We start from the raw sequence: 22,494 nt of genomic DNA, 5'->3' as shown, positions 1-22,494 counted from the left end.
TTACCCTACCTGGTTGGGTGTATCCCACTGGACAGCTGAAGACCTTATATAATACCAAGATCTGAGTACGTTTTTTTTCTTTTTTTACTCTTATTTTTATTTTATTTCTCTTTATTATTTTCTTTTGCCTAAGGGGCTCGACGGGGGCCTGAGCGGCTGGCTCCATAGGTAAAACACCTCCAACATAAGCACATTATGTGTGGATTAGTTTCTGAAGGGTATTTTGGGCACCTTGTTTTTTATAGGTGTCAGGGGGGGGGGGGGGGGGGGTTACCGGACTTGTACATTCAACATGCTTAACTGATCAGACGTCTGTTTTGCTTTTCACCTGCAGTTGTGCTGAGCTCTCTATAGGTTCCAGATGCATGGCCTCTCTCATCTACTATGATCGACACGGGTGATACCATGGGGCTGGAAGGGTGCTCTGTCAATTTTCGTGAGTTGGAATGTTAAATCACTCAACCACCCAGTAAAGAGTAAGAAGGTACTTACACATTTAAAACAACTCAATGCAGACATAGCGTTTTTACAGGAGACTCATTAAAAAATTGCGGACCATGCTCGACTGGGGGGAGGATGGGTGGGACAGATGTATCACTCCAACTTCCACACAAAGGAATCCATTTTGATAGATAAAAACACGCCATTTACTATGTCAAGTGTAGAGGCCGACCCTGCAGGGCGCTATATTATAGTGGTGGGGAAACTGCATTTATTTCCGGTCATTTTGGCTAATATCTACGCACCAAACTGGGACAACCCTACGTTCTTCACCAGCCTTTTTTCCCGCCTACCAGATATGACCTCGCACCATCTCATCCTTGGCGGCGACATGAATTGTGCACTCTCCCCGGTGCTGGACCGTAGCTCGCCCAGGAAGGCCCCACAGTCTAGCTTGTCCCGTGCAATCCAGCGCTTTCTTAAATCATATGGGGTAGCTGACGTGTGGCGGTTTCGTAATCCTACATCCAGAGGATACTCCTTTTTTTCCCCGGTCCATAATACCTTCTCGCGCATAGACAGCTTTCTCCTGGATAAGAGACTCCCCTCGTAACCAAATGCGAATACGGAGCGATAGTTATCTCGGACCATGGTCCCTTAGTTATGAAAATGAGTATCCCGAATACACGGCTCGGCCACCGCCAGTGGAGACTCAACCCGTTGCTTCTGTCGGAGGAAGCCTTCACAAGTTTCATCACCTCGGAAATTACATTATTTCTCGACATTAATAAGACTCCGGGAATGTCTTCTTTAACCATTTGGGAATCACTGAAGGCGTACTTAAGGGGACAGGTGATTTCATATTGCGCCAACCAAAAGAAGATAAACACGGCACGCCTTAAGCAACTGACGGACGAGATTTTGGAGCTAGATAGACTACATAGCCACTCGCCATCAACCGACACGTTGAAAAAACGTATATCGCTGCAAACTGAGTTTGACCTCCTGTCAACGCGACAGGCTGAGTACCTCATTACTAAAACGCGACAGGGGTACTATGAACATGGGGAGAAGGCCGGACGGATACTTGCCCATCAGCTGCGACAAAGAACTGCCAACCAGTCCATCCCCACTATCAACGACGAGCGGGGCTCAAAAGCCACTGACAACCTTAAAATTAATAAAAGCTTTAAAACTTTCTACCAATCGTTATACACCTCGGACTCTCAAGTGGGGCCCTCCACGCTAGACGATTTCTATAGGACCCTCCGCGTCCCGACAGTCGACCCGGAGAGGGCCGCAGATCTGGAGGAGGAACTTACGGTTGCAGAGATTACCTCAGCGATTATATCTATGCAGAGTGGCAAGTCCCCGGGGCCAGACGGTTACCCTACAGACTTCTACAAAAAATTCTCAACCCAGCTGTCCCCACTGCTGCTAGCCGTATTTGACGAATCATTCTCGACAAATTCTCTTCCTCCGACCATGTGCCAAGCGGTTATCTCCTTAATCCTTAAGAAAGACAAGAACCCCCTGGAATGTGGCTCATTCCGTCCAATTTCCCTCCTTAACACCGATGTCAAGGTTCTCGCTAAGGTTCTGGCCCGTCGTCTGGAGGGGGTTCTCCCCTCGATTATCTCGCCGGACCAAACAGGCTTCATCAAGAATCGGTACTCTTTCTTTAATATCAGACGCCTCCTAAATATCCTGAATAGCCCCTCTCCACCCGGAACACCTGAGGTGGTCCTCTCCCTTGATGTGGAAAAAGCGTTTGATCGGGTGGAGTGGGACTATCTTTTCCACGCCCTGGAGAGGTTTGGGTTTGGCCCTAAACTCATAGCTTGGATTAAAATTCTATATACGTCTCCGATGGCTGCCGTTCGCACCAACAACAATCTATCCACCTACTTTGAACTCCATAGGGGTACGAGACAGGGATGTCCTTTATCTCCACTCCTTTTCGTGATCGCAATGGAGCCCCTTGCACTGGCTCTGAGGCAGAATACCGATATCAAAGGGATCATGCGCACGGGCTCGGAGCATAAAGTCTCGCTCTACGCGGACGACATGTTGCTGTACATATTACAACCCCAAACGAGTCTTTCTCGGTTGATGACCCTACTTGCGGACTTCAGCAAAATATCCGGATACAAAATCAACATTCAAAAAAGCGAACTGATGCCCGTTGGCACCTCGGCGGATCGGATACCTCTGAGCACATTCCCGTTTAAAATTAGCCCTAAAAAGTTCAAGTACCTCGGGATATGGATCACGCATGAACATAAGGACCTATATATGGCTAACTATCAACCCTTACTGTCCAACCTGGCGAGAGATATTGAACGTTGGGACCCCCTGTCGCTATCCCTGGGTGGGAGAATCAACACAATAAAGATGAATGTATTGCCGAAATTTCTATATGTATTTCAGAGTCTTCCAGTCTTTCTGACCAAAACATTCTTCTCCAAGATAAACAACCAGATATCTTCCTTTATCTGGAACAAAAAACCGCCCCGGATCAAAAGATCTATGCTGCAGAGAATGGGTGGGATGGCGCTTACAAACTTTATTTACTACTACTGGGCAGCAAACATAAGAGCGTTATTATACTGGGTAAGGGGGGAGGACACAGCCCCCTGGTGGACAGTACTGGAGAGTGCGTCGATTAAATCCACCTCCCTATCTGCCTTGTTATGTGCTAAGCTCCCGTTCACACAGCCTATATCTAGCTTTACCTCGAACCCAGTTGTCATCCACTCGATAAAAGTGTGGAACCAATTTAGAAGAACCTTCTCCCTCAGGGAACTATCACTGGCTGCTCCGATCACAAGAAATCACATGTTTGTCCCATCAACGATGGATAAGGCCTTTGACAGTTGGGTTGGGAGTGGAGTGATTACGCTGTCTGACCTCTATATAGACGGCAACTTTGCCTCCTTTGATCAGCTAGTACAGAAATACAAGATCCCTAGGTCACACTTCTATAGATACTTGCAACTCCGGAGCTTCGTAACTTCGAACTCGGACTGCTACCCAGTGTGTCCTCCGTCCTCCCTTTTAGACTCAATCTTGAACTGTAAACTGATCCAGAAACAGGCTATAAGCAGAATTTATGAACTACTTAATAGAAGCAACTCGACACCTTTAGACCTCCTCAGGGGCAGATGGGAGACTGACTTAGGTGAACCAATCACAGAGGTCACATGGGACAAGATAATGTGGAAGGCTTCTTAAGGAAAAGCAGACGAGGCTGGTCTTAATTATTATCGACAGAAGTTTTATTCAACTTAAAGCATTGGTTTAAGAGTACAGAACAGAATTGATACATAACCGAATTGATACAGAACCAAATTGATATAGAGCCGGCGCCGGCAGAGAAGGAGGAAGAGAGAGACGTCCCTCCCCTTACATTGACATTTTATAGACATTCTAGAACAGTTGATCACATGACAAGTTTAAACAGGCGTATCCTCTCCCTAACATCATACGATCTTATGATCATGACCCAAATGCTTCTGCACGGGATATGTCATTATGCCTTTGTTTGGTGCAGACAAACACAGCCCTCCACAGAGGTCTGTTAACGTTAATATATTACAGAGTTCTGTGGAAGGCTGAGATCGATAGTAATGATGTAATTATGATCTCTTATGATATAGAAACTATACATTTTCCACTACAATAATACAGGGGATTTTCTCCTCTTCCATTTGCCTTAAACATGCGGTTATCCAATTTAAAATTGTACACCGACTGCATTGGTCTAAAGACAGGCTCTCTAAGATATATCCCGACATAGACCCTCTATGCGACCGCTGTAGACAGGCTCCAGCCACTCTGCTCCACATGTTCTGGACGTTCCCGAAGTTACACACTTACTGGCAGACCATCTTTGACACCTTCTCTAAGATATCTGGAAAGGAAGTGGAGCCATCACCATATATTGCATTGTTCGGAGTGGCCCCAGCGGACATCCACTTTAGATGGTGTGAATCTAGAATGTTGGCCTTCTGCTCACTTTTGGCCAGAAGGCTGATACTATTCAAATGGAAGGACCCGAGACCACCTGTCTTCGGCCACTGGATGAGAGAGATCATGTATCATATTAAATTGGAGAAGATCAGGTATACTATCAGAGGCTGTACCGAAAAATTCCACAATATTTGGGATCCTTTCCTAACTTTCTTTGAGGGTATGGAAGCGGATAATGTGACTGAGGCGATCTGACTGGCTTCCCTGGTCTCAGCTTGTTACGGGTTATTTTTCCTATTATGTTCTTACTTTTCCTCTTCTCTATCTGCAGAATACAAGGGATATGTGACTGCTGTCGGGTGATTTAAAAGCTAAAAGGAAAAACAATGATTAACAAACGATCTAAGATATTGTAGAATGATTTTGTCTGGTATAGGGGTGAGGGAGGGAGGGAGGGCCTTATTTTATTTTTATTTTCTTTTGGCCCATGTGGGACCACCTGTAAAAACAAAATCTCAAATAAAAAAACCTTGATAAAAAAAATATATATATATATATATAAATCTAACCCTAACTAACCTTACTGTCATGCACTTGTCCTAATAAACTAACCTACACTGTAGGATGAACATTGTAACTCAGCGTTGTACCCTTCCTGATGACTTGTAAGTCGCTTTGGATAAAAGTATCAGCTAAATGACTAAATGTAAATGATTTACCAATCACAGGGACTTGAACCCACAGGGCCTTGAACCCTATTATCTGTTGCTTTAGTGTTCTGTTGATCACGGCACTTGTAACCACTATTTGTTGCCTTAGTAGTGATCTATTGATCACAGGACTTGAAACCATTACTGTATTTGTTGCTTTAGTGATCTATTGATCACGGGACTTGAAACCACTATTTGTTGCTTTAGTGATCTATTGATCATGGGACTTGAAAACTACTATTTATTGCTTTAGTGATCTATTGATTATGGGACTTGAAACCACTATTAGTTGCTTTAGTGATCTATTGATCACAGGACTTGAAACCACTATTTGTTGCTTTAGTGCGCTGTTGATTACAGGACTTGAAACCACTATTTGTTGCTTTAGTGGTCTATTGATCACAGGACTTGAAACTACTATTAGTTGCTTTAGTGATCTATTGATCACAGGACTTGAAACCACTATTTGTTGCTTTAGTGATCTATTGATCACAGGACTTGAAACCACTAGTTGTTGCTTTAGTGATCTATTAATTACATATATACAGTGGTAGTTTGGCTAAAATGGCTTTATACAATAAAATAAACCAGTGCTGCATCGTAAGTAAGTGATGGTAAGTGAGGACCATCCAGTTAGGCTATACAGTGTGCAATGATGAGTCATATAGGGTGTGTTTGATATATATCTCAGTGCTTGCTGTGGGTCAAGTTTAGCCAAAACAGTGGGACAGGCAAATCTATAGATGGTGTCACCGTAGTCAAGCTGGGACAGGAATAAGCCCCTCATTCATTCATTTCTCCCTCATTCATCCCTACTTTCCATGCCTCTTCTCTGCCCAGCAGGAGGGAGAGTGTGAGGTGGATGTGCAGCTGGACGGGGAGGCGGAGGGCGAGTGCGAGGCCGAGGAGACCTATGAGGAGCTGCAGGACGGTGAGGAGGAGTATGCGGCAGTCATAGTGGAGGAGGTGCCCGGCGCCGGCCTGGTGGAGGGCTTCTCGGCCCAGGTGCTGGTGTACGACAACGAGGCCTACCTAATGCAGGATGTGGGAGACGAGCAGGAGGTGGAGACTCAGGAGGCCGGTGAGAGATTCTGCTTTTCCCTTTTAATTCACGTGAGTTTGCACTGTGCTAACATTTATAGTTTTCACATGCATTTGTTCTCAAAAAGCAATGTTATCCGTTTTAAATGATCAATAAAGAGAGTCAGACAAAAACGAGCGGTGACCATGAACAAGTACATTAGGAGAAGCTTTTGTCTGATGTTTTACAACCCATTAAGTTTTACCAGTGCGAGTGTTTTGAAATATGATTTGTACCACAGTGCAATGTCACTTCAAGCATGATTTGTACTTCATCTCTGCTCTACTAGAGAGGTTATAGTGGAGAGAGAAAGGGGAGAAGACTGGCGACAACCAAGAGTCACATAGCAAACAAACACACTCTGGTTTGGGTGGGACCTCTGTCTCTATGCCTATGTTGGAAGCATTTGCTGGCTACTGGCATTTGTGAAATGCACTGCCGCTCAAAAATCTGGTGAAAAACCAGATGTGTCTAATAGTAGTTTTATTGGTGACGTAGTCAAAGAAGCAGTATTCAATGACAGGCAAGGGAGGAAACTGAAACCATATTGTATTGGTTGATTAAAAACGTTAGACTTTTTTTTGTTTTGGTTCAAACATTTGGACCCTTTCAGTGCCAGCAGGGGGCGCACGATTTAGTGCTTGAATGCCCACCATCCACTTCAATGTTAGCGTTAATAACGCCTAATCTATGTTTTAAATTATGGCTATGTGTCTAATCTGCCCGTCGCTTATCAATGACTCGTTTTCCAGTCAACATTGTCGAAGCGGATTGTTTTTTTATCGGTTCATTTTCGTTTTATAGCATTTTGAAAAGCCCTCGTTTTCAAGGAAAATAAAAAAGATTCCATGATAAACGCCCTGTACTGGAATATTCTGGCATACACAAAAACGTTGACATTTTTCGGCCTATTTATGAATCGTTTTCAAATAAACGCTAGATTATCGATAGTATATGTGTACGTTTGCACGCTTTATAAGCGAAAAATCGATTCTCTGATTTCCTCAAAGCGATCGCGCACATACAGACCCATCACACATAGGGTGAACGCTGAGATCTCAGCGAATACAACTCTGATTATCCCAAGACTTGTAAAATAGATTCCTTACCTCAGATCAGATGTTCTCCAAAAAGATCATTCCAATTCCTGATCGCCATTCCAAAAATCGATCGCTTTTATTGATCCAACGCTGCATACTGGACATATGTATTCCACGCTGTTCTGAGGGTCCACAATGAATCCGATCGGCTCGGGTTACATGCCTGAGAAGTAAAATGTGGATTCCGGATTTTTCTTTTCTCATCCATTTTCATTGAGTCCATTCCAAAAGGGTGCATTACCATCTGGGAGACGATAGGGGGCGGTTTTTTCACATCTGAGCTCCTGATGGGGCTGGTTTACCAACGGGAGACTCGGTTGATGAAATATGAATTCAGATCGCTAATAAAAAAATAACACGCTAATTGTCGTTGTGGGCATTCAGGCGTCGGGCTGATAACACGTGTTATCACATGGTGGGCATTGAAAGTGTTAACACTTTGACGACCGATGGGCTTAGTCTAATTAGTGGCTAGAGGACCGGGGAATGTAAACAAACATGTGGGTTTTTTAACAGCTATATCTATACTTTATAGTGTTGCTATCTGTCCATTCTCATTGTCAATTGAGTGCATAAACCGTCCCTTCAGTATGGCTTAAAGGAAAAAAAATCCATCAGTAGGTTGTCATTTTATAGCACCGTGAATATAAGCTTTATCGCAGATCATCTATTTTCTGGAAAGCTAGTTATAGAGCTAAAGGCTACTAACGTTATATTCAACGGCATTTCAGTTGTATATATGCTAATGAAATAACATAAACTGCTTATGATCCGGACTATCCCAGAGCATCTATGGATGAAAGGGGGGCGGCGGGGGACTTCGATTAGTATTATTGATTACCAATAGAGTGTCCGTGTAAGTAGCCACATTCACAGATCGATTGCTAGCGTTGCACAGCAAGCTCCGATCCGGCTATAAATTAGGTGATAAATGTCTTACCGTCAGCCCGTGTGATACCCGGCAGCATTTCCCCGTTATCGGTCGGCATCTGGTAGATCGATATGTCCATTGGTTGATGATAAATCCCCTTATTCCATGGTGAAATCTCCGCTTCGAAACGTGATACACGGTGCATGCTGTTGGTTTGTGATCAGAGTAATATGATACTCCGTTGGAGGGTATAAAAAAAAAGAATTCCATTCGCCCACAATGATACTGCAGTGGAGCGATGGCGCCCCTAAGAGGATCTGGCCGGTATTGCATGTTGCCGATTCCACAGAGGCGGGTAGATCTGCAGAGTCGATCGGGGATCTTGATCCGGTTATTAATATGGATAAAACAATAACAACTTGCCATGGCTATATACGTGCCTCTGGTCCACAACGCATGGCACCGAAACACTATGTGGCTGGTCCTTAAATTGTTAAGATAAAGTTCAGAATCGGTTAAAAGAAAAACAAAAACAAAACTTTTGGGAATTGGAGTGAATTTGAATGAAAATATTGCAGCTTTTTTCCCCCTAACTGTTGATGAGTACTATTTTTTTATTTTATTTTTTTGTATCTCTCTTTCTCCGATTTTTCTCTGTTTTCTCCCCGTCCCAATTTAGTCGTTGTGCCAATTCCCCCCCTCCCCTACCTGGTTGTTGTGCGCATGTTCTCCTACTGGTCGGTACAAGGGAACCCTGAAGTATCCGCACGCTTCCTCCGACACGTGCGGCGACAGCCAGTGGCTCTCTTCTCACCTGGCAGCGAGGGCTCTCATTGGTGAAGTGTAACGCGTGGGAGGTCACGCTGCCTTCCTCAAGTCCTGCCTCCGCTGAGCAAGCGCCCAGACCTGACCTGTAGGCGTCGCTGTCCACAACGCCAGTTTCCCACCCACGGCTTCCCTCCCCCTAACCCAGCCAAACGAGTTAGTATAGCGATCAGCCCAAGCCAAGGCAATGCTGACTCCGGGAGTCGAGACCGCAGTCTCTTGCATTGGTGACGAGCGCAATCTCCGCTACGCCACCTGACCGCCGATGAGTACTATTTTTGTTGTACATTTTGTCATTGTGGTTTATTCACTGTTTGGACTGAGATGGACTTTAGCCTTTGTCCGGCGCAAATGCTGGTGACTGGTCCACAGCACTGGTACAGTGTGGGACAGAGAATGAAAGATAGATTTTTTTGTGTTGGTATTATTGAGCTCAACACTGCCACCATCTGGATATTCTTGACTAATAAAGGCTTCATGGTTTAGTTTAGTTTTAGTTTGTCATGGTACAGCCATGATATGGTGTGTAAAAGACATTCAATAATCTAAATCCCTGGGATTGGAGGTTCCATTGCATATTCAAAGTATATACACCCACGTTTCATAACATTCCTCTTTCATCAAATGGCTTGTTTAGAACCTGTCAACCACCTGACAGCATGTCTGACTTCTCAACACATTAAGCATATTTTATGCTATAGCTTATTAGACTAACTGATAAACATTTGGAAAAAACAGAAACAGGGATGAGTGAATGAGGGAGACGTTAATTGAACCGATTACCTATTACTTTTGAAGATAGCCTAGGTCATTGTTGGAGACAGCTGTCATTGTACTGCTAGTTTGGCAGTCAACTTTCCATCATACAGATTAGCCTTATAACTGGACTGGTTAGCTAAAGTTAGCTAGCTTGAAGTAAACCCAGATTCGGCTCAAACAAGGGACTAAACACGTTTCGCAATTATGCCACATCAATGTGGAACGCCCTACCCAAAGCTGTAAAGGAATGTGAATCACTACCCACTTTCAAAACCACTCTCAAGGGACACCTACGGGAGACTGCAATTCGAAACTGGCCCCTGTAAATGTCCTAACCCAACCCCCTCCAATGTACAGTAATTTACCTAGTATGGTTTTGTCAATATTCCAATGTACAATTTTGCTTGTTTGTACAGTGTCCCCCCCCCCCCCAATGTACAGTTTTGCTTGTTTATACAGTGTTTCTCCCCCCCCCCAACCACCTCCAATGTAAATGACCCAGTATGGTTGTCAATATCCCAATGTACCCAACCCCCCCCCCCCCCACACAACCCCACCCAACCTCCTCCAATGTACAGTTTCTACGTCAAATGTATATACTCCCTTTTCTTGACTCTTTTTGTATCACAAACAGTACTGTATTTGCAAATATGGTATGTCATAAATGTATAGATGTAGCAGTACTGTCTATCTGTATGTCATGTATGTCATATATGTCCTGATGAATTGAAAATGGGGGACCCTGATGTAAACAAGACAAAAGTCTTTCTCTGGTCTGCATCCCCTTAACAATTGTGTGTATTGAGCTGTAGTGTATTGTACCCATTCTGCAATCTGTTAATAAAGTTTTCAATCAATCAATCAATCAACGTACCTTTAGATTTGAGCCAACATGGTTCTGAAACCTAAGATAACGCGATGCAAGCAAAGAGTTTTATTATTGGGATGCAGGTCGGTAGGGAAGTAGGCTACTGTAAAGGACAGCTGACTAATGTTAAAAGGCAGCTATCCAGGAGATCACAACAGAACATTGGAAAGATCTGAACGTTTATTGCCAAGCATGTAACAGGTACTATATACCTGTATGTCATGTCATGTATGTCCCTATGTCATGTATGTCCCTATGCCATGTATGTCCCTATGCCATAAATGTCATGATGTCATGTATGTTGTGTATGTCATAAATGTCACTATGAATTGAAAATGGGGGACCCTGATGTAAACGAGACAAACGTCTTTCTCTGGTCTGCATGCAATTGTGTGTATTGAGCCGTACTGTATTGTACCCATTCTGCAATCTGTTAAATAAAGTTTTCATTCATTCATTCATTTCATTCATTCAGCAATGGATCAAGGATGACAGCCTCCATCGATAACAAGGTGTCTCCAAAGATTGTTTACACAGTGCCTAATGCCTTCTATAAAACGCGTCCAGGAAGTCACTGAACTCATATTAGTAGTGCTGCTAACATTAGTCGTGGCTCTGTCGAGGAGTGAGTGAGGGGCGCAGCCGCAGGGCGACACACACATCAAGGCTTTTCTTTCAAGTGGAGAAAGGGAGCAGTGGAGCTGTTAATGAGGTTAATAACAATGTAGGCTATTCATTTTGGAAACTAAAATAAACGTTATTAACTGGTTGCTTGCCTCAATAATAAAAGTTATATTTCGTTAATAGCTTACGCTTTGCTCTATTGGAACTATCCCTTTAATCATCCTAAAATGAAAGCTTTCACCACGTGTACACCTGCCCACCTGCCTGACCACTCCCACATCCGCTCCTATAAAGCAGGGTCATGGCCATACAACAGCTCCTTCCCTACTTTCACCACAAAGCCTGTGTATAGCACTGCTTTAAGTTTAGTGTTAACACTTTGAGTGCCACTCACGAGATTTCTCTGGGTTTTAATAGTGACGTAGAATGCCACTCACGAGATTTCTCTGATTTTTTTTTTTTTTTTTTTTTTTTCGATCTGAAAAATTATTGCATCACCCGAGCCTACCCGAGTATAGCCGAGCTGCACCGGTGATCACTGTGGAAAAAAGCGCCCCCTGTCGTCTCCCAGATGACATAAGTGATTTTGGAATGGACTCAATGAAAATGAATGGGGGAAAAAATCCGGTACTCCACATTTTCCAGTTCACTGATCCAGCCGGGGTTACCACAGTTCATTCTGGAGCCTCAGATCCCCGCGGATCATGGAGATCTACAGTCTCGCGTTGGATCCATACACTTATCGATTTTTTCGAATGGTAATCAGGAATTGGAATATACCAGTTGGATACCATCTGATGTCAGGTAAGGACTCTATGTTATCAGTGGTAGGATAATCAGAGTAAGTTTGATGAAGTTATAAGCTGTTTTGTGAAATGTCTTCTTTCGGTTTCACTGTAAAAGTCTGTGAGGAAATCAACGGAGCGATTATCAGTGCGCGGCCGTAATGTGCTTGCGTGCACGTATAATATTGATCATCTAGCGTTTATTTGAAAACGATTCATAAAAAGGCCGACGAATATCAACGTTGTGGAATATTCCACTAAAAGACGATTTTCATAGAATGCTCCAGAATGAGCTGTTTTTTATATCAAAACGGGGGCTTTTCTAACTGCTCTGAAACGGAAACGACGCGATAAAAAAACAATCTGCCTTCACAGCACTGACTGGAAAATAGTCTTTGATAATGCGATGGGCAGATTAGACACATAGCCATAATTTAAAACATAGATTAGGTGATATTAACGTTAACATTGGCGCCGATGGTGGCATTCAAGCGGTAAAACGGAAAACCAGGCGTGGCCCTCAAAGTGTTAAAGTAGTTAGTTTAGTTATAGGAGCTGTGTTGGCATTTTCTTTTGTTTCTCCCTCTCTCACTAATTTATGGGAAAAAGAAAGGATAATGTCGTCACCACCGGAGAGTCTAGAAGATGATGATCATTCTGACCTCCACCGGCGCTTCGCATTGGGGCGCGTGTCGCTGAGCAGTTCCCCCGCCGGCGTTGCGCTCCGGCTATGCAGCTGGATACTATGCCGCGAGAGGCGGTCGGCTGAGAGAGCTGACGGTCTCTCTAGGGCAGGTGATGTTTTGCGACGCGAGCCTCAGGTGTGTCAGTTGTGCGGGGGCAACTGCGCAGCTTGCATAAGGTCGGCTCCAAGCAAGAATCCCTTCGTTGCCTCTCCATAGCGGTATGGAGGGGGTTCTAGTTTGATGCCCCACGATAAAACAGTGCTCCTCCTCAGAGAGGTCGTAGCTTTGTTTTCCTGGGGCCGTGATTCCGAGTCTGGGGTTCAAGTCCCCGGTCTCTGAAGATGGATACCCTCTGCCACCACGCTGGACCCGCTTTTCAAGTCGAAAGCTCCCGGCGTGGAGGATGCAAGCTCAGTGTTTCATTAGGAGAATATCTGCCGATGCCGCTGTATCTGGTAACACCGTTCTGTGAGAGGGACGTGTGTTGCCTTCCCTTTTTTCTTTTGGATAAAAAGAAGAAGAGACAGTCGGCTGTCTGAAGTGTTTGGCCTGTATCGCTATTCCTCACGTTACACAGCTTCAGTAGTAGCCGCTTTAGCTTGCTACTGCGTTAGTTGGTGGCTGTCGATAGCCGGTTAGGCTAAGCCGTTAGCTTGCTGCTGCGTTAAGGCTGGAAACGTTAGCTTGATGCTAACCGTCAGCCTGGCGTTAGCTGTTAGCTTGTGCTAAAACCGTTGGCATTAGCCGTGAGGAAGTAGCGGGCCCTGAGCACTTTGACTCAGCGTCATCTCTGGCAGAAGATGTCGTCGGCCTGCACCATGACCGGCCGCAGGATGTGGCCGTCACGCCGGAGCGAGGCTCCAGCTGTCGCCGCTTCTGGCCCTGCCAGCGAGAGGCCTCGTCAACATGGTGGACCAGTCATTTGTTCATCCTGCGTCCGGTGGTCAGGTAGGACTTTACACTATGCCCCACTCTTCCTTCCTCCCCCTCCCGAATGTTTTGGGTTAATAACAATGTTTTTGTTTAACAAAACGTGTGTTACTTCACTGCATTTTGGGAGATACGACGTGTGCTATGTGAACTCACAGCTACAAATGCTGGGGTTGCGTTTTCTTGCTTGGAGTGTTGTGCAGTTTTCTTTGAAAATTGTGTTGGTCGCTATTTTGTATAGCTTAGCAAGGCTTGTAAGTTCTAGCACTTGGCCAAGGCTTATGTCCTTTTCTCTACTTAAAAACAGCGTTCTTCTTACGCGAGTAAAAGTTAACTGGTTTTTTTTATTGTATGATGAGAAGTTGTGTGCGTGTTTCATGTAACGTTTAGGAAACGTAGCATTGAGTCTACAACTGGCTGGGTGTTATCCTACAGAGTTGTACATAGTGGCATTTGACCAAGGGCCTTGAGTCCCTCTCTTTAGCTTGATATTTTTTTTTTGCTTAACACATTGAGTGCCACGGATGCGTTTTGTCGTTAGTTCATGCCGACCTTTGAGTGCCCTCGGCGCTATATAGCGTTTGTTTGTCTTTTTTTATTTATTGGCGATTTGAATTCATATTTCATCAATGTGTGTGTGTGTGTGTGGCTGTGATCGCTGATGAGGAAATGAGAGAATCGATTTTTCAGCCCGCTTCTATAGCGTGCATAAGTACACATATACTATCGATAATCTAGCGTTTATTTGAAAACGATTCATAAATAGGCTGAAAAATGACAACGTTTTTGTGTATGCTAGAATATTCCAGTAAATGCCTTTTATCACGGAATCTATATATTTTCCTGAAAAACGAGGGCTTTTCAAAATGCTATAAAACAAAAATGAACCGATTAAAAGAAATTAAATTAAAAAAAAAATCCGTTTCGACAATGTTGACTGCAAACAAGTCATTGATAAACGACAGGCAGATTAGACACATAGCCATAATTATGCGAGATTATGCATTCACAACGCTATCATTGAAGTGGGTCCTGGCATTTAACCATGTTTCCCATGTTAATGGCTGGCACTCAAACTGTTAAGGGTGATGATCAAAATAACGGGTGGCAAGTTTTCACACATAAGCCAGAGCCGTGGATAAAGCCAGTTATTTTTTTACAAAAACGAGGTTATCGCCTGTGGCTCTGCTTTCTTTTGGTGTCGTATCAGGGGTGAGGTGGTGAGGGGGTGGATAAAATAAACCTCCCCCCTCCCGGATATAGTTATATCCTTACGAAACTGATTAGCCGAGAGGTTGTGCCTTTCTACCTATCAGTCTCCCTGTCGAGGGCGTTCTCTCTGTCGTCACGGGGGGGGGGGGGGATTTTCCTGTCTCCCACACCAAATCAGGATAGGTGGGACACAGGTTTCCCCCGGCCATTTGAAAACGTCACAGGCGCTTTTTCTTGCTGGCCAAGATGTCCGTTAGTTACAGGGCTACAGACCGCTGTCATTGTAAAGGATAGGTGATGCAATGCAGTAGAGACTATTTATCTTCTACTCTGCTCCCTACCAGTAGTGTATATTGGGTCAGAGCCTCTTCAGAGTCTCTTCCTCAGGGAGTTTCAGAGCCTCTGAGTTTCAGAACCTCCCTCTCAGTGTGAGAGCCTCCTCAGAGTTTTCAGAGTCTCCTCCTCAGAGAGTCTTGGTCCAATTGTTACATGAACCTTTTTCAATTGTTTTTACTCACGTTGTGGTCTCTCTGGGTGAATCGCTGTCTTCTCCTCTTACATGAAGAGCAGAATTGACACATTTTTATTCCCAGGCTCGAGAGGCCATTGAAGCACAAGCGCGTTTTCTTATTGGCCAAGAGACATGTCCGTGAGTTACAGGGCCTGTGCTGCAGACCGCTGTCATTGTAAAGGATAGGTTGTGCAATGTAGTAGAGACAATTGTCTTCTACTCTGCTCCCTACCAGTAGTGTATATTGGGTCAGAGCCTCCTCCTCAGGGAGTTTCAGAGCCTCCTCTGAGTTTCAGAATCTCCTCCTCAGAGTCTTGGTCCAATGTGTTACATGAACCTTTTTCAATTGTTTACTCACGTTGAGGTCTCTCTGGGAAAACCGCTGTCTTCCCCTCTTACATAAGGAGCAGAATTGACGCGGTTGTTATTCCCAGGCTCGTCATGTGAGGACCCGTGTCTGTGTCTTTTGTAGACCGGCTCCCTGCTGACAAGTCCATGATCTCCAATAAAGGGGTGATAGCATGCGATTATATGATTTTCTGTACGCGCAAAAAGCTAAAACGGAAGGCTGGCTGTCACAAAACAGTCACATCTAGAGACCTCAAAACCTACTCTAAGGAGGCCTTTAACCAAGAACTGGAGAACATTGTTAGATTCTGATCAATCGGCCAGTATCATGTCTTCTTGTGTTATCATCTCTCCATCCACTCCCTCTGCGTTGTGTCATTTTAATGATCCTGACGTCTCCTATACTGGCTGTACAACCCTTATCTCTCCCCGTTAGTGCGATCCGCCACCATAATAATTCTCCACCTTCGTAAGAATTCGATACTCGACACAGCGTAATACCTTACAAGGAGAAGCGTTGTTTATTTTCTTTTTTTTTTATCCACTTTTTCTCCCATTTTCTATATATTTTCTCCCATCCCAATTTCGTATCATCCAATTCAACCCTCCCCTGTCACGAACGCTGTTTCTTGCCTCCCACAAGCCGGCTGCAATGTGGACTAAGTCATACATAGCACAAGTCCCCTCCGGTACTTGAGGTAACAGTAGTCGCATCTTTTCACCTGCGCAGCTCGATCTCTCAGTGGCGAGGAGTAACGCGTGGGAGGCTCACGCTGCCCCCGACACTTCCTGATTCTACTGCGCAGGCGCACCAACCGACCTGTAGGAGTCGCTGTCCACAACGCCCGATCCCCACCCATCAGTTTCCCACCCCCTAATACGGCCAATGTGTATTAGTATGAACGACCAGCTAAACTGAAAGCAATGTGGAGCGCTGGGCTCGAACAGGCGAGCCCAGCGTCTCCGCATTCGTGGCGAGTGCCTTGCCCACTACGCCACGTAGCCGCCCGAAGCGTTGTTTATTTTCATAAACGGAGACCTCATAATCAGATGGGAACCAATTCGTATTGTCCTTGTAAGATCTATTCTAAAGATCTTTCGGTGTGTTCAGTCTATCGTCCTTCTGCTATTCAGTCCAATAGTGGTCAGGCCTGGTCGTTAGCCAAGACCATCCTCGTGTTAGCCGAAGCTAATGATGATGTGGCATCCTTCCTCCCCCCCCCTCTCCGTGATGAGAGGAGAGAGTCTCTTCTGTGTGATCTCAGTCCTAGTCAGATTGTAGTCTGCCCTTAGTCGCTCTTGGTCTGCCTCACACCCGGAAACACTGTTCGACTTATAGATCTTCGTCATAGCAACGACGGCCCCACCCCTCTCCTGGTTGTCATGCGACGCGCTGTCATGACAACTGCTAATAACCTTTCACACATTTTAAACGCAGTTTCTACTGTCAAACCCTCTCCCTCGCTCTGCCTGTCTTCTGTGCCCGCCGTATCAGCTTGTTGTGTTCTAGATCGGAATGTCAACATCCCGCTCGGTCAGTGTGCTGCTATTCAGTGACTCCTGCTCACTCTGAACCACCTCTTCCACCACCCTCTGCTAAGGCAAGCCATGCGCATTTCGATCTCTCTGACCCGGCCCCCTTTAGATGCTCTCATCTCCCCCCAATCTATACATCACATACATTGAAAAACACCCAAAAACACCAGTTTCTTTCAGCATGGACTGGTCAGATGAACTCAGTGGTACACAGGTTGAAGAAACATGGCTTGGATTCAAAACCAAATGCACAACAATACTCAACAACATGGCACCCCTAAGAACCACCAGGGTTAAAAATTGTACTGAGCCATGGATGCACACTGAAATACTGGCCGCTATGAATACCAGAGACAAAAAATGCTCTGAACTTCATAAAAGTCAGACAAAGCTTTCCAAAAGCTCAAACGGTGAACTCCAAGCCCACGTGGTTGAACAAAAAATTCAAAGAAACAGACAAAGAAATGACGTAAACACCATGATAAAAACCGCAAAAAAAATGTCATCAATGACAAAACTGAGGAAAACAAAAACAAACCATGTGAACTTTGGAAATTACTCAATAATCAAATAGGCTGCAGTAAAAAACTTAAAACCAGATTCTTTTTTTTTATCTACTTTTTCTCCCATTTTCTATTTTTCTCCCATCCCAATTTCGTATCGTCCAATTCTACCCTCCCCTGTCTCGAACGCTGTTAGGCCATGCCTCCCACAAGCTGGCTGCAATGTGGACTAAGCCTTACATCACGTGTCCCCTCCGGTACTCGAAGCAGCAGTCGCATCTTTTCACCTGCACAGTGCGATCTCTCGGCGTCGGGGGTCTGTGTTTTTGGAGGGCACGCCGCCCCCGTCGCTTCCTGATTCTGCTGCGCAGGCGCACCAACCGACTTGTAGGAGTCGCTGTCCACAACGTCCGATCCCCACCCATCAGCTTCCCTCCCCCTAATACTGCCAATTGTATTAGTATGAACGACCAGCCAAGCTGATAGCAATGCGGAGAGCTGGGCTCGAACCCAGCGTCTCCTGCATTGGTGGTGAGCGCCACCTAGCCGCCCCACTTAAAACCAGATTCTCAAACATAAACATAAAGACGGACAACACGCTCATCACAGACAAGCTGGATGTAGCCAATTACTTAAACATCTTCTTCACAAACATAGCCACAACACTGGTAAACAAACTACCCTCCCACTCAGGGCATTATGGGGTAGAACACATAGTAGCATACTACAAAAACCTAGGGGTCCGCAAAGACGACTTCAAACTAGAAATGGTAACAACCGATGAGGTACTAAAAAAAACTGAGCGCCCTCCAACCTAACAAGGCCACTGGCCATGACAACATCCCCTCCAAATTCCTCAGAGACTCAGCAGCCGCCATCACCCCAGTCATCACACACATAATAAACCTCTCCATAAAACAGGGACACGTCCCCAAGGACTTCAAAATTGCGAGAGTGACCCCTCTGCACAAAAAGGACAGCAAATTAGACCCAGGCAACTACCGCCCTGTTTCTATTCTTACCTCCATCTCGAAAGTCATGGAGAAAATAGTCTACGAACAGGTCGAAAAGTACCTGGCGGAAAGAAATCTAATCTACGAATTCCAATCTGGCTTCAGAACATCCCACTCCACTGACGCATGCCTTCTCTATTTGAACGACCACATCAAACAAGAGGTGGCCGCGGGCAAATACTGCGGAATGGTCATGCTGGACCTACAAAAGTCCTTCGACACTGTCAATCACTCCATTCTGATTGACAAGCTAAAAGCAATTGGTTTTGATAGTTTATCAGTGAGCTGGATGCAATCCTACCTGGAGGGGAGAGAACAGATGGTGGAGGTAAACGGTACTCTATCCCCCCCCCCCCTCACAGTGAGCTGTGGTGTTCCACAAGGAAGCATACTAGGACTGCTACTGTTCCTAATTTATGCAAATGACATGTTGTCAGCTTGTGACTGCAACTTGTTCCTGTTTGCGGACGACTCAGCCCTGCTGGTCTCTGACAAGAACAAGTTGCAGGTTGAAAAAACCCTCAACTCGGAACTAGGCAACATCTGCATATGGCTCGCTGATAACAAACTATTATTACACATGGGCAAAACAGAGTCCATTCTCTTCGGTTCAAATAACAAACTCTGCAAGACTGACGGCTTCTCAGTTACAGTGGGTGACAATATTGTCACAAGGAAAGATGAAATTACCTACCTGGGTTCCATCCTAGAGGCAAATCTTTCCTGTGACAAAATGGCATCCAATGTAATAAAAAAAAGTCAACCAACAAACTAGATTCTTGTACCGGATCTCCTCTCTGGTAAACAAGAATGCCCTGAAGACTCTGGCAGGAGCACTCATTCAAGGGTACTACGACTATGCTTGCACCTCATGGTACAAAAGCACCTCAAAGGCGCTAAAAACAAGATTACAAACATCACAAAACAAACTGGTCAGACTTCTACTTGACCTTACCCCTAGAACCCACCTCACCCCTGCCCACTTTGACAACCTAGTGTTAGATTCTGATCAATCAGCCGGTATCATGTCGTTGTCTGTTTGGCTTGTGTTTTCATTTCCATCCACTGACTCTGCGTTCTGTATTTGATTCCCCCGACGTCTCCTCATACTGGCTGATAAAACCGTATCATTCCCCGTTAGTGCAATCCGCGGCATAATCAAGTCAAGTCAAGAGTTTTATTTGTCACGGCATACAAGTATACAATGAAATGCGGGTGGTCTTGCCCGCAACGATGTGCAATACAGTAGTACAACATATAATAGAATCCAATAAAACAACATTGTGCAATAAACAGGTAACATAGTAGGGCATATTGGTATTTGTACATAAGTTATCTACAGAGCATGGAGGACATGCTAGGTCCTTTGGTAGTGCAATACACTGTTACTGTTGCTATACTATTTTTAAAGTGACCTTTCCTTTGTGGCCATAAGTGTGGGCGTGTGCAGCATGAGTGTGTGCTTGCTCATGTTAAAGTGGCTGCTAGTGTGCGAGCGTGTACAGCGTGCGTGTCGTGTGTGTGCTCATGTGTGCTTGTGTGTGGAGAGTTCAGTGTTCTGTGGCACTCAGTGTTCAGTGTTCAAGGCTCTGGGGCCTGGGGGAAGAAGCTGAGCCGAAGCCTCTCTGTCCTAGTAGCTGGGGTTCGCAGGCGTCTGCCTGACCTCAGCAGCTGGAACAGGCTGTTGTTGGGGTGGTGAGGGTCTTTCATTATTCTGCAGGCTCTGGATTTGCACCTCTTGTTGTATAGAACCTGCAGGGGAGGTAGTGCAATACCCGTGGTACGCTCGGCTGAGCGCACCACTCTCTGTAGGGCCTTCTTGTCCTGTGCCGTGCTGTTTCCATACCAGGCAGTGATGTTTCCAGTCAAGATGCTCTCTACAGCTCCGGAGTAGAAGGACTGGAGTATCTTCCCAGATACTCTGAACTTCCTTAACTGTCTCAGGTGGTAGAGGCGCTGCTTCGCCTTTTTTACGACTGAGTCTATGTGTGTTGACCATGTCAGATCCTCTGAGATGTGGACCCCCAGGTACTTAAAGCTGCTCACCCTGTCCACGGTAGCCCCGTTTATCCTCAGTGGTGTGTGTGTCTCCTGCTGTCCTCTCCTATAATCCACGATCAGCTCCTTGGTTTTACCAATGTTCAGGAGCAGGCTGTTGTCCTGGCACCAGCATTCCAGTACCTCAACCTCCTCCCGGTAGGCCTTCTCGTCGTTGCCCCACCATCACTGTGTCGTCTGCAAACTTCACTATGGAGTTGGAGCTGAACTTGGCCACACAATCGTGTGTGTAGAGTGAGTACAGCAGGGGGCTCAGAACACAGCCCTGGGGGGACCCGATGCTCAGGGTGATGGTGTTGGAGGTCTGACCCCCCACCCTGACCGCCTGGGGTCTTTTACTCAGAAAGTCCAGTACCCAGGCGCTCAGAGCGGAGCTCAGACCCAGCTCGATCAGCTTGTCCACCAGTCTGGTGGGGACTATGGTGTTGAACGCTGAGCTGTAGTCAATGAACAACAGTCTCACATAGCCCCCCTTCTGGCGGTCAAGGTGAGAGAGGGTGCTGTGCAGTACTTGGGAGACCGCGTCGTCAGTGGACCTGTTTGTCCTGTATGCAAATTGCATAGGGTCCATATCACTGGGGAGGGAGGCACAAATGTGATCCTTGACCAGCCTCTCGAAACATTTCATGGCCACAGAGGTGAGTGCCACCGGTCTGTAATCATTGAGACATGTTGGGGAGGGTTTCTTCGGTACAGGGATGATGGTAGACATCTTGAAGCAGGCAGGGACCACTGACTCCGCCAGGGACTGATTAAATATGGCGGTGAACACAGGGGCTAGCTGGTTGGGACAGGACTTAAGTATGCGTCCTGTTATACCATCTGGGCCAGCCGCTTTCCTGGTGTTCACCTGCATAAATGTTCTTCTCACACTGTGTTCCGACAACGAGAGAGCGTCCCCGCCCCCCCGCGGTTGCCCCCCCCCCCCCCCCTCCACAACAGCCGGCGCGCCAGTGACGTCACTAGCCGTTGAGCTAGCGGCGCCACTGTCTACACCAAACCGAGCGTAGAAAGAGTTGAGTTTGTCCGCAAGAGAGGCGTCGTCGCTCCCCATTGAGGGGGCGCTGACTTTGTAGTCAGTTATTGTCTTCAGTCCCCGCCATAAGCCTCTTGTGTCGTTTTGTGCCATTTGTGTCTCCAGTTTATCAGCATATGTCCGTTTTGCAAGTTTTACAGCCTTGCGCAGAGTATAGACTGTAGCCTTGTACTCCTCCATGTTTCCTGACTCTCTGCCCAGGTTGTAAGCAGTGGTGCGAGAGTTCAGAGCTGCTCTGATTGTACTGTCCACCCACGGTTTCTGGTTTGGGAAGACCCGCACCTTTTTCATGGGGACAATACTGTCAGCGAGTGTTGTAATGAAGCTCACAACGGTGTCCGCGAACTCGCTGACGTCACTGGCGCTTCCTTGAAACATCCCCCAGTCTGTGTCCTCGAGAGCGGCCTGAAGCGTGGCCTCTGATTGGTCGGTAAATTTGTTTGTCTCACGTGACACGACGGCGTCACGTGATCTTTGTTTGTAAGCGGGGAATAACAAGATGGAGTCGTGGTCGGACGAGCTTGTAGCCCCCGTCAATGGTGGAGCCGCTACAGCCTTGTAGCCGGCTCTGAACGGGGTGTAACAGTGGTCGAGTGTGTTTCCTCCCCTTGTGGAGCAGGCGATG

The 22,494-nt window shown here is 45.9% G+C and overlaps 1 protein-coding gene across 5 annotated transcripts in view; it reads left to right on the top strand.

Moving 5' to 3' along the window:
• LOC311232210 (ETS-related transcription factor Elf-2-like) overlaps positions 1 to 22,494 on the top strand; it is a 109,749-nt gene that overhangs the window by 49,521 nt on the left and 37,734 nt on the right. For 3 of the 5 annotated variants that reach the window (XM_084318929.1, XM_084318934.1, XM_084318928.1), the window contains exon 3: positions 5,964 to 6,204. In XM_084318929.1, coding sequence (XP_084175055.1) covers positions 5,964 to 6,204 — 241 coding nt within the window. The remainder of the gene's footprint in view (positions 1 to 5,963; positions 6,205 to 22,494) is intronic. The other 2 variants (XM_084318931.1, XM_084318930.1) reach the window with 1 other exon arrangement.

Source organism: Notolepis coatsorum (genome assembly GCF_963971535.1).
Source record: "Notolepis coatsorum genome assembly, chromosome: 7".
Classification (NCBI taxonomy): domain Eukaryota; kingdom Metazoa; phylum Chordata; class Actinopteri; order Aulopiformes; family Paralepididae; genus Notolepis; species Notolepis coatsorum.
This window is presented reverse-complemented; position numbering and strand designations above follow the sequence as displayed.